Here is a 12,545-nt window from a genome sequence, read left to right as displayed (position 1 = left end):
AGGAGCCTATATAAGAAAAAGACCCAAAAATCGGGACTGTCCCTATAAAATTGGGACATCTGGTCACCCTAAGAGACGTAGCAGAGAAGGAATAAACTGACCACCATACCTATGTGCCATTTTACATGAGACAGATCCAAAGTCAGTGCAGTTTTTACTCAAGCCCTTTCTTGTATTGAGGTGCCTTGAATACGAGAAATCAGACCCAAGTGCCTTCTGAGCGCCCCCCAGTATAGGTGGAAGATCATCTTGGGATGAATACATTAATATCAATCCTTCTCTCGGGCTGGCCAGCAGTGATGAAGATTTCCAGATCCCAAAGATTAGTTAGAGCTCTCCGCGTGGTTTCTCTTAAGCAGAAATAACAAAGAAACCAACCAAGAATGGGTGAGTGCAAAGCAACGTGCTAAAGTCAGAACTCCTGGGATCTATTTCAGCTCCACCTAACAGAGAATGCAGGCAAGTTATTTAAGCTCTTTGCACCTCAGTTTCCCCATCTGTAAAATGAGGAGACTAATACTGACCTACATCACTGGAGCACGAGGGGTGCGTAGGGAATGGAAGGTAGCTTCACGGGGCCCTCTGCTTGGCTGGGGCCTTTAATTGCTACTGTAATATAAATACTACTGCTGAATGGGTTCACCACTTACCCACTTGGCAGCCGGACTCCTCAGCCCATCACAAAGAGGGGGGTCGGTTACCCTACAAGAGAAGCAGAGAGAGGGAGAGAAAGCTTTCCATGGTGGGGAAGGGGAAAAAAAGTTCTCCTTCCTCTACGGAAATCTAATCAATTCCTGAGCACATTTGTTTTTTCAACAGACACCCCCCTTGCCCCCCGCTGTTCATTTCTGATTGCATTGCCCAGGGGGCTCCTTTTCGGTTACAGTGGCCCCCAAAACCAAACAAACGGCTTCATGCTGAGGAATGTGTTTTACTAGCTGCAGCTGCAGCACATGTGTTGGGAATTGATCTTTTCTTTACTTTCAGCCTGAGACTTTTACACTTGACCAAGCGCTCTCAGCCCAGGGGCACCCCCTGGAAAGGGCAAAAGGACAGCAGAGAAATGGCAGTTTCGGGGGGAGGGGGCGCTCTCTATGGAGACATTAGAATGATGGTGAGCTGTCAAGCCCTCATCTCACTCCACTTACCGGAGGGGAAGGCCTGTGGAGGGGGGCAGGATGGGATAAGGGCCCTGGGGAGGGAGGGGAGGGAAGTGCAGCTTGCAAAGCAGGATGGGGTGCAAATGGGATGGGGGGCCCTGCAGAGGGTGTGGGATGGGATGAAGGGCTGAAAGGAGAGAGGAGGCAGTGGGTGGGGAATTTCAGGGGGGACTGGGGAAGAAGTGGGGTGGGGTGGGACCCTGGGAGTGGGATGGGATTGGGATGGGGGGACCCTGTGAGGGGGATGGGAGGATTGGGATGGGTGGGGTGAGGGATGGGACCCTGGGAGGGGGCTGGGATTGGGATGAGTGAGGGGGGACCGTAGGGAGGGGGATGGGATTGGGATGAGTGAGGGGGGACCGTAGGGAGGGGGATGGGATTGGGATGAGTGGGGTGGAATCCTGGGAGGGGGATGGGCATTGGGATGGGTGGGGTGGGACCCTGGGAGGGGGCTGGGATTGGGATGAGTGGGGTGGGACCCTGGGAGGGGGATGGGCATTGGGATGGGTGGGGTGGGACCCTGGGAGGCGATCTGGGGGCAGGGAGCGGGCGAGGTCCCCGGGGCAGGGAGCGGGAGGGGACCCTAGGATGGGACTGGGGGCACGGGATGGGACGAGCAGCCGGTGTGGGTGTGGGACGGGGCCCGGGAGGGGAGCAGCTAGGGGGTGGGGCCCGGTGGGGGTGGGGCGAGGCGAGGCCCCGGTCCCGCCCCCCCGGGCTGGGTTAAAAGCCGCCCCGTCCGCGGCCGGCCCGGCTCAGCGGCGACCGGCCCCAGCATGGCCCAGCAGCGGTGCCGCTCCGTGCTCATCACCGGCTGCAGCCGGGGCATCGGGCTGGGGCTGGCGCGGGGGCTGGCGGCCGCGAGCCCCGCTCCGGACTGGGTGATCGCCACGTGCCGCTACCCGGAGAAGGCGCAGGTAAAACGGGAGGGGCCCTGCCGAGAACCCCCCCCCCCCGCCGGCTCTCCTGGCCTGTGCCGGGCAGGGGTGCAAGTTGTATGGGCCCGTGGGCCGGGCGCTCCCCCGGCCCCGCCCCTCCCGTGAGTGTCCCCCGGCCCCCGAGCCTGCAGCTCACGCTGGCTGTGCTCTGCCAGCTCCCGGCATCAACTGCTGCCGCAGGGTCCTAGTGCCCCCAACACCTAATGGCAGGGCTGGCTGCCCTTCCCCTGCCCTTCTGCCCTAGCCCTGAGCCTCTCCAACGTCCCAAACCCCTCACACCCATATCCTCTGCCCCAGTCCTGAGCCCCCTCCTGCATCATGAACCTCTCATCCCCACCCTACACCCCAACCCTCTGCCCTAGCCCTAAGCCCCCTCCCAGACCCCTCATCCTCTGCCCCACAGCCCTCACCTCTGCACCCCTTCCCATCCCCAAACTCCCTTCCAGAGCCTGCACCCCTCACCCCCAGCCCAGAGCCTGCACCCCAAACCTCTGCAGTCCCTCCGACACCCACACTCCTTGCCCTAGCCCAGAGCCTACACCCAAACTCTGTCCCAGAGCCTGCACCTCTCACCCACTCCTGCATTCCCACCCCAGACTCCCCTCCCAGAGCCTGCACCCCAGACCTCTTCCCACTACCCAAACTCCCTCCCAGAGCCTTAGGTGGGGTGGGGGAGTTTGGAGGGGGAGCGGGTTCTGGGCACCACCAAAATTTCTACAAACTTGCCACCCCTGTACCGGGGGTGTTCGCTCACGTGCACAGGGGGCTTCTGCCACCCAGGGTGGTGAGGGAGGCAGTCCTGGGCCATAGGGCTGGAACTAGGGGTATGGGGGGGCTGCTGCACCCCCTGGCTTGAAGCCATTTCTATCATATCTAGGGTTTACAGTTTGGTTCAATGGCTCTTAGCATCCCCCCCCCACTAGACAAATTGTCCCAGTACCCCTGGTGTGGCTCAGGGTGAAATCCAAGGATCAGTCCCTGGCTGCGTGTTTGCTGATTCCTTGGTGCAGCACAAGTCCTATTTCAAACTTTCAACCTGCCGGGAAACTGGCTAGTCTCCCTAAGGTATTTAAAAAAAAAAAAAAAAATCCTGCTCGATATCTAACTCTGAGGTGGGGCAGGATCATACAAAAGCTCCTGTTTATGCGCTGGTAACTTCCCACCTTTCAAGGACACAAGACTTTAAATGAAATTAACAAGGACTGCTACCGTTCAGATGGCTCTTGTATATTGCAGAGCTGAGGACAGACCTCCTTTCTTAGCTGGAAGGCACATCTGGAAAGCAGTCTACTTACACAGCTGCCACATCTTAAACCTCTCTCAAAGCCACTAACCCTATTCCCTCATTCATTCAATGCTGGATAGGTAAATCCCTGACTCTAACTCTTCCCCCCCCCCCCCCCCCTGATTTCTGAAAGCCGCCTCCTGGATCTTTTCTGTTGCACTGCTTCATTGATTCCCTTGCCTTTTGTCTGATGGGTTTTTGTTCAGCTAGAAAAGGAGATCATTGCCTTGGTGTATTTCAGTCTTACTTCATGTCAGAGTGGTGTGTTGTGGTGTGTAGTTTTTTTAATCCCTCTTTCCTTCAGGTTGGGATCAGCTCACTTATCACTACCCAAATGGATTCATTTGTAGACTTAAATCTATATTCTTGAAATCTTCTCAGCCAATTTATTCAATTCCCCTGCCCCCTTTCAATCCGCATTCCTATTACAATGTTGTGGGTCGAGACTTGACTTCTTTGTCCAGGCACTCTCCAGACTTCATTTGTTGCAAGTGATTGCGAATCATAGCTTTCAGGTATCTAACTTGCAAGTGGGGTAATAATTTGTGGCCCACCCTGTTTTCACAGAAAGGGGGAACCATCCTGGGGAGTAACTTCAGTGCATCTCTCTGGTCTGCCCTTGCCTTTTGGAATAAGTCCTTGAACCCATGGCCTGCCTGCTAATTACAAGGTCAAATTCTGCCCTTGTCTGACTTCGGAGAATGTCTGGTGTGTGCCTTCCTGCATATAAAATGTTGGGGTCGAAATTAGCTGTCTCTACTCAAGAAGGAGATCTTGGCGTCATTGTGGATAGTTCTCTGAAAACATCCGCTCACTGTGCAGCGGCAGTCAAAACAGTGAACAGAATGTTGGGAGTCATTTAAGAAAGGGATAGATAATAAGATGAAAATATTGTATTGCCTCTCTATAAATTCATAGTATGCCTACATCTTGAATACTGCATGCAGATGTGGTCACCATACTGACTGGGGGTATGGAATCTCTTCCATATGAGGAGAGATTAATGAGACTGGGACTCTTCAGTTTGGAAAAGAGACGGCTAAGGGGGAGTGGGGGAATATGATAGAGATCTACAAAATCATGATGAGTGTGGAGAAGGTAAATAAGGAAGTGTTATTACTTCTCATAACACAAGAACTAGGGGGGCACCAAATAAAATTAATAGGCGGCAGGTTTAAAAATAAATAATTCACAGAATAGTTAACCTGTAAAACTCTTTGCCAGAGGATGTTGTGAAGGCCAAGACTATAACAGGGTTCAAAAAGAACTAGATAAGTTCATGGAGGATAGGTTCATCAATCGCTATTAGCCAGGATGGGCAGGAATGGTGTCCCTAGCCTCTGTTTGCCAGAAGCTGGGAATGAGTGACAGGGAATGGATCACTTGATGATTAGCTGTTCATTTCCTCTGGGGCAGCTGGCATTGGCCACTATATGAAGACAGAATACTGGGCTAGATGGACCTTTGGTCTGACCCAGGATGGCTGTTCTTATGCCCTTTTGAGAGGGCTGGTCTACTAGTTAGGGTATTAACTTGAGAAATGGGGCTTCAATTCCTGGCTTTACCCCCAGATTTCCTGTGTGACTTTGGGCACAGGGATGGAGAGCGGGGAAGGAGATCTGTACTGCTTCTGAGCAGTTTTGGTTAGCTGCTCCTTCCTAGGAAGCAGGAAGGAACAGCTGACACTAGGCAGTGGGCCACATGGAAGGCCCTTGCAGACTGGATGGCTCTGGCATGCAGGCCACCACTTGAAGCACAATGCTCTGAGCATTACATCAATATAAATCTTCTCTGCAGCTGGCTTGAAATTAACACTCCTTCCCCCTAGCCAGAGGTGTTGCTAAAAGGTGGCTTCTGAAACCCTATGGAGGAGAAGAAAACAGAAGTTGCATGCTACAGAAATTAAGAGAACAATATTGCCTACCCTAAGCATTCAAAAATCCTGAGTGGGGCTCCTGAAAATCACAAGACTTTGAAAACTTCTTTTGAATTAGAAGGTAGATGGCACGGCAGAGCCTGCAAGGTGTCTTGGCTGAGCTCTTTTCCTGCAGGCCTGAGCGCGAGAAACTCTTTTCCAATGAAAGGAGAGATTCTCCTGACTTCAGCAGCTGGGGCCTTAAACACTGAACTTGGCAAAACTCACAATAAAATTGTGGCTTGGCAACAGTACGTGTGTTAACTTTTTGAATGCCAAATATGAGCTCTTACCAAGCACGTGTGAGCAGAAAAGCAATGTTGTTCATTATCTTCTCTTCCTCACTCCCCACTCACATATCACGTAGCTCCACTTATTTTAGTAAAGCAGGAGCTTTAAGTGTTCAAAGCTTCCACCAGCAAGATGTTGGAGCCTGCCCCTCTAAAGGCTTTTTTACTTCACATGGTTCCCATTTATAGCCAGGTTTAAGTGATTTCTTTGTTCCCATGGAGTAGATGTATGGGAAAAGTCACATTTACCCAGTTCAGGCACTCTTTGAACCACCTAGGGCCCGATTCTCCACTGTTCTGCACCTTGTGTAGCCCTACCAGTGAAAAGTGGATGTAAAAAAGCTACCAGACTAGAATGGTCTGATCCTAGTGTCCTCTCCTGAGATGGATGATGAACTCTGTGGAAATGTCTGGGGAGGTCTCTCCGATCTGGATTTGTAAAAATCCAATTACAGGAGACCTGACCAGAATGCCCCTGGAAAGGTGGGAAAGAAGCCACCAATGGCTTTTAAAAGCCTGTCTTGAGGACTTAAATATTTTGCTTGATCTTCTTGTAACTCTCCCCTCTATAAAAAGAACAGGAGGACTTGTGGCACCTTAGAGACTAACAAATTTATTAGAGCATAAGCTTTCGTGGACTACAGCCCACTTCTCCCCTCTATGTAGGCTAACTGCCAGCATATAGCCAGTGGTACTTCTCCTCCAGTCACCCGGGAACACACTGGATCCCTCCACCCAATCCTCCCAACTACAGAAGGCAGCAAATGTCTTTCTTTCCTGTACCTTGCTGACCCCTGGGATAACAGAGAACAGTTGAAGGCTTCTGCATGTGGGTCTCTGCCAGCTTAGACTGACTTGTGCTGAATAAATCCTAGGTGCTGTCTACCGTGTGCATAGCAAATGGCCTTCTGAGGGTAAGAGAGCCTGCAGGCTGTCTATTACCCCTTCTCTGTGGAGTACAATACCCCACTTTCTGTACTGTTCAGGGTATTTTTTTAATTACCTGCCCATTGCCCTATGCACACGAGCAATAGAAATGGCTACAGATCTCTGACCAAATCAATCCTGCATTCCAGTTCACCCATTCGGGATTAACAAAACACTTGTGCTGTCCTGGAAAACAGGAGCAAGCAGTTAATGTTCAGTTAAGCATGCCCTGAAGGCCAATGGCTCTTGGTGTGTTGGAATGCCTCCTTTTCCACCCTTCTCACAACCTGGGGTTCAAAGTTAAGGACACTGCACAGAGAATGTCCCAGTGGCAGCCGCTCACATGCAAATAGGCTTGGCAGAATTTAATTTTTTATTTTGATGGAAGATACTTAAAAAACTTTTCTTATTTTTACCTATTTAAACTTTCATGGTTGTGGAAAATAATGGAGGGTGTCGTACAACAATTATTTAATGATAGACATCAAGATTCACAAAGTTAAAGCTTTGTAACTGTCAAAACAAGTTGTCAAGATACAAAATATCCTCAAATCAGAGTTTTAAATTCTCAAGCAGTCAATTTCTTTCTTTACCTATCTATAAACCTCAATTAATGGAAACACTCGGTCTTGACACAGTGAAAGTTCTATTTTTAAATAATAAATGTCAATAAATTTAATCCTTCCAAGCCTATGGATAAACCAGGGGTCTGCTGACTCGATCAGGCACCATAGTTGGTGAGTTGTTGCACAAGATGGTTCTTGATTAGGGACCTTGCTAGCCAGCAAGGGTGGAGGGATCTAGAAGGATAATCTGCCTTTCTACCCTTCCTATCCCCAACTTGAAGACCTGCATAATCCTTCCAGACCACTCTGAATATAGGACACTTCTCTAACACTAGGTTCCCACATTCAAACAGTCCTACTTTGCTCCCCTCTCCTGCAGTGTCCCTGTGTGATAGCACATTCTTCACTAGAAGAACTCCAGAGAAAAGTGAAGGGAGGGACATTGGAGGGCTCTCACTCTGACTTTGCAATAGCAGATGCTGGTGCTTAACAGTTCCCTTTGGTCACTGCATCCTGTAGCAAACTAGGAAACTGGACTGTTTCTTTTATATTAAACTTTGGCAGATGAACTCTGTAGCCAGCAGGACCCACTAAACAAAATGAGGAGTAATCTCTTCTGGGACACAGTCTGTCTGAGAGAGTCATGTCAAAGTCTAAGACACAAGCTACATTCTGGAAGGTTTTGTAACTTGTTACATTTCAGTGTGGGGTGGAGGGACCAGCACCACTGACCCTGGCTCCTGACTTTGCCTGAGTCACAACTGACCCTGGAGTAGGTGCAGGTGATGGTATCTTAACTTTAACTTGTTAAAATAAACACAACCCAGTGACAGCCAGTGGTCACAAAAGTATGTGGAATTTACCATCTGTGAAAAGGGCCAGGATGACACCAAAGGCCCAAGTCTCTTCCTCATTTCAAGAGGGATATTGAGGCAAGGTTCCCAGCTGACAAGCCTTGTGCCTTATCTGCAAGGGTCACCTCAAGATGTCAGTGGGGGGAACCAAAGTCTCCATGGCTTTTTCCATCTCTCACCATCCTGAGGCTGCCAACAAGAGGGTCAGATCTGTTTGATTCAATCACGAATCAGACTGATAGCAAGCACCAGCTTGTTTAACACAGGTAGGGTGCCCAGTTGTCCTGATTTTTATAGGGCCAGTCCCAATATGTGGGGCTTTTTTATATAGGTGCCAATTACTCTGCACCCCCTGTCCCCATTTTTTCACACTTGCTGTCTGGTCACCCAAAACACAGGCCACCAAACACCCATCAGATGGCAGCAACTCAGTGTGTCTGATGGCTCTCTCGTGAGAATAAGAATTGCCTGTGGGAATTCACTCTCTGGAATGAGACTGAGAAGAACCCACCCTGTCTGTTTCATTTGGCTAAGATTTACATCCTGCTTTGTGGCCTAGAAGGGAAGTGTTCCCCCAGGATCATCAACCTGAATCTGTCTAGTGGCAGCTAGGCTACCATTGCAATTGTGTTCCTGCTAAAAGTTAGTGACTCCTAGTTTCCCTAAAAAAATGAACAGGAGTACTTGTGGCACCTTAGAGACTAACAAATTTATTTGAGCATAAGCTTTCGTGGGCTACAGCCCACTTCATTGGACAGTTAAACTTCAGTCTTCAATTTCACTATGAATGTCTTGCGGAGAACAACTTAACTGTAGTGCATGGGACTGAGAATCAGTCTTGAGTCTTGCATACTAAAACTTCCCAGTGATAGCCCTTATGTTCTCAAATATCAAATGCTCCTTACTTAAACTAGTGCTGCTCTTCTGTGCTGCTGCCAGCACAGAGGTGCCTGAAGCTTAAATGACTAAACACTCTGACCCTCTGAGTGGGAAGCAGTGTAACGTCTGTCCAGCAACTGCATGCAATATGTCCTGTTATCCTGCTATCAGAAGCCTATCGCAGGATGGGCTCACCAGTCGTGTTCATCTGATGGCTAGACTGGCTGCATACATGCCCTGCATGCTAGCCCAATGGAGAATGTAAGCAGGGTGCCCTCATGGTGTGGGGCTGCTAGTGGCTTTACTAAGTGAGTCAGTAAGAGCTTGACTTCTCAGAGATGGTCAGCACCTCACTCCTCTGGAAGCTAACTAGACCGGAGTGCTCCGCACTCCTGAAAACTGAGCCGTAACCACAGGCAGACGAGACCACAACTCAGCTTTTCCTTCTGTTTCTAGGAACTCCAGCAGCTCAGCACGCAGTATAGCAACATCAAACTACTCCAGCTTGGTGAGTGAAAGGGCCTCGTAACAAACGAGAGCACGTGCTACCAGAGCCAGGTTGGGTTGCTTTTGAGACATGGGAGTGGAAGATCTGAAGTTGCGTCTCTTCACTAATAACTTAAAGCCGCTCCCCAGATCTCTGGTACTGTACAGATGTCTTATAACGCTTGTGAGACAGTCTGGTTCCTTCTAGTGTTTGAGAAATGTTCCATGCTAATACTTGGCTTTCAGGGTTTGACTTGTCTGTGACAGGGGGTATACATTTAACTGAAACTCACTGTTTCAGAGATCAATGTTGACACCTGACTACTGCCTATTGAAAAGAACTCTTCTTTTCCCTCCCCACCCCCCAACTAATTGTCAGTCCCTCACTAGAGGGGGACTGAGGCAAAACTCCATTCAACCTCAGTTTGGAGCCACACTTTGTCTGGCTCTCATCTCTATGTGGAATGGCTTGGGAGGGGGGACACCCAAACTCTCAGGTCCTTCTCTCTCCTTTAGCTTGTATTGGATCACACTGTACCAGTCCTGGTGCTGGATTGAGATCATGCAGCCTCTTCATACCCTGATTTTGATGCGACAAACCTGAAATTGTGGTGCACTCAGCCCCTTCTGGGCATGAAGGAAAAACTGAGCTAAGTCAAGCAAGAGAACAGGCCAGGCACAACCAGATGTGCATCAGGCTGGGGTGAGGAAGCCCTTATTTCCCTCCTTTAAAGGGAAGGCACGTGGGACAACATGGACCACAGAACATTCCTCTTGCTTAAATGTTCTGGCCATGCTTGTTTCAGTGGGACTTAAATTTCCACCAAGCGTATTTCCTACACATCCTGAAGCACTGGCTTTGCATTTGCAGCCCATACTGGGTACACAGACTATCACTGTCCTACAGAATCCACTTCATTGCTGGTGTTTCCTTTCCTCTCTGTGGCAGATGTAGTCTGTGAAAACAGCATAAAGAAAGTAGTCCAGGAAGTGGAAGAGATCTTAGGAGACAAAGGGCTGAACTGCCTCATTAACAATGCTGGTATCAATGTGGTTGCTTCCCTGGAAGAAGTCACGGCTGAAACCATGCTCACCATTTATGAAACCAACACAGTCGCTCAGTTGATGGTCACGAAGGTAAGACCGGGACGTGGGTTTACTTTGGGAAAGAGACTAAAAAGGCTCTGTACTTTGTGTACTGCCCATATAAGTCTTCATGAGCCCCATCTATGCCTTTTACATTGTACAAGCCTGGTGAGACTTCCAGAGACAAGCTAATGCTTAACTGCATGGTCACTGGTGTGGGCCAGCTTACCTGTATTAGTCATTGCTTTGTTCTGCTTTATTATATTTAGTAGTAATGCAAGGAACCTACAGGCTTTCATCCTGTAAGATTTGGCTTTAGTAGATCGTGTGAGGCTTGAGGCCTATAACCCTTAGCATAGATAAACTTAAGTACTGGTAACTCCTAAGTTCTAGGGAACTGAAAGTGGTATGCCAGAGTGGGAATTTTGTCCAGAATACTGACCTCCACCACCCACAGAACATAGCTGACACCAGCATCTGGAAAGTTCTGGACAGAACCTCCAACTGCAAAGCTGCCATGACAGCAAATTAACGTGTATGCTAATAGGGTAACATCATACATATACTAACCTATAGAAAACGGACACCTTAAGGGGAGGCAATACAAATAAGGACCTCTATTGAATATGCATTGGTCATAGGGTGACCAGAACAAAATATTGGGACACTGCCGCCGAAGCGCAAAAAAAAGCTGGAGTGCTGCCGAAGCCAAATATCAGGAAAAATGACGTCCCGACCACACATCTGTTGGGATGTGGGACAGACAGCTGGATATTGGGACAGTCCTGATTTTTATTGGGACATCTGGTCACCCTAATTGGTCATGGCAGCATCAGTAACCTACTATTAAAAGTAACATCCCAGGGGCAGCAGAGAGGTTGGAGAAATGTAGATCATGGGAGGGGCCGGAATGATGGCTACTGGGGAAGGTGAGGACTATGAAGGTGATAAAGATAATGGTTAAGTATGAAAGATAAGGGTATAAGGATGAATGTCCAAATGTACTTTCTGTATTATCTCTATCTGCTTTAAGTTTGTGTTTCTAATCTTTGCTAAATAATTCATAAATCATATTTATATATAGAAAGCATTCCTATAGTGTGAGTGTTGCACCTGTGCATATCAGGGTTCCCAAATTATGATGATTTTTACAATAATCTTACTGGGCCTGATCTTGGGACAAGAACCTGTTAATCAAGTTACAATTATACTTATATCTATATATTTACAATTATATTTACCCAATTTTGGGTCAGGCTACACTGGCTAATGTCTAACTGACCTCTCTCCAGAATAGTTTAAGAGCTTTTAGAGTCAGCAAGTAGGCCAGTCTCAACCCTAGCCCAGTATGTGGGGTGTCACACCCCACATAGTTTGACTGTGCCCTCGGGTTTGAGCAATGAACAGTACATGGTGGACTCCTCAAAGCTAGCTTCTAGCCTTTCTGTGGTATGCAAATCTCCATCTTGTGTGACAAGAATACTTCATGTCTCTTCAGGGGTTCATAGTGCCAGGTCCTGAGCAGACTCGGTCTGTAAATAATTAAAGGATTAAATCGAGAAGCTGCTTGCTTCATGTGGGTGATAGGTCTGTGGTGGTTCTAAAGTCAGCATAAATCATTAGCTAGCTCTGTAGAGGGTCTACTAGTGTGTTAATGTCACTGCAAGTCAGATAGTAGCATACAGTTGTCATGGCTATATTGAGCTCGGCTCTTAATAGAACAGTGTTTAAACCCAAATTGGTCTTGGTCAGGCTGAGACTGAAATTTAAATTGAAATGAAATGAACTTTCTCTTACAGGCCTTTCTTCCCCTTCTGAGGAAGGCAGCCCAGTTGAGCACTGGTATGGGTTGTCACCGAGCAGCCATTATCAATATGTCATCTGTTGCTGCCTCCATGCAACTGGTCCAGGCAAATGAGATGTTCCTCAAAGTCTATCCCTATAGAATAGCAAAGGTGGGTGTTTTCCAAAGCTGTGCTCAATTGAAACCAGGCAATGCTCTGAGCTAAAGGGGATCCTAAACTGGTAACTAACTTGGAAATAGGGGTTCATTCTATATGCTGTATAAGATGACTTTACTAGGTAAAGACTTGCTTGTCAATATAAAATAAGAGTAGAGAGCTGTTGGAGCTTTGTGCAGAAAGGAGGACTACCTTCTA

The 12,545-nt window shown here is 48.4% G+C and overlaps 1 protein-coding gene and 1 long non-coding RNA gene across 3 annotated transcripts in view; one reads left to right on the top strand and one right to left on the bottom strand.

Annotated features, from left to right (window-relative positions):
- LOC128826172 (uncharacterized) overlaps positions 1-12,545 on the bottom strand; it is a 40,314-nt gene that overhangs the window by 20,733 nt on the left and 7,036 nt on the right. The window contains exon 2 of the long non-coding RNA XR_008442808.1: positions 651-702. This is a non-coding gene — a long non-coding RNA (uncharacterized LOC128826172). The remainder of the gene's footprint in view (positions 1-650; positions 703-12,545) is intronic.
- Positions 1-12,545, top strand: part of LOC128826171 (C-factor-like) — a 32,298-nt gene that overhangs the window by 17,539 nt on the left and 2,214 nt on the right. The window contains exons 1-4 of one of the 2 annotated variants that reach the window (XM_054009315.1): positions 1,892-2,077; positions 9,271-9,322; positions 10,250-10,437; positions 12,186-12,341. In XM_054009315.1, the coding sequence (XP_053865290.1) occupies positions 1,937-2,077; positions 9,271-9,322; positions 10,250-10,437; positions 12,186-12,341 (537 nt within the window). In that variant the 5' untranslated portion in view covers positions 1,892-1,936. Of the gene's footprint in view, positions 1-1,891; positions 2,078-9,270; positions 9,323-10,249; positions 10,438-12,185; positions 12,342-12,545 lie in introns of those variants that run through there. The other variant, XM_054009316.1, reaches the window with a different exon arrangement.

This window comes from Malaclemys terrapin, chromosome 19, assembly GCF_027887155.1.
Source record: "Malaclemys terrapin pileata isolate rMalTer1 chromosome 19, rMalTer1.hap1, whole genome shotgun sequence".
Lineage (NCBI taxonomy): Eukaryota > Metazoa > Chordata > Testudines > Emydidae > Malaclemys > Malaclemys terrapin.
The sequence above is the reverse complement of the archived record's forward strand: the minus strand, read 5'-3'. Positions and strand labels throughout refer to the sequence as shown.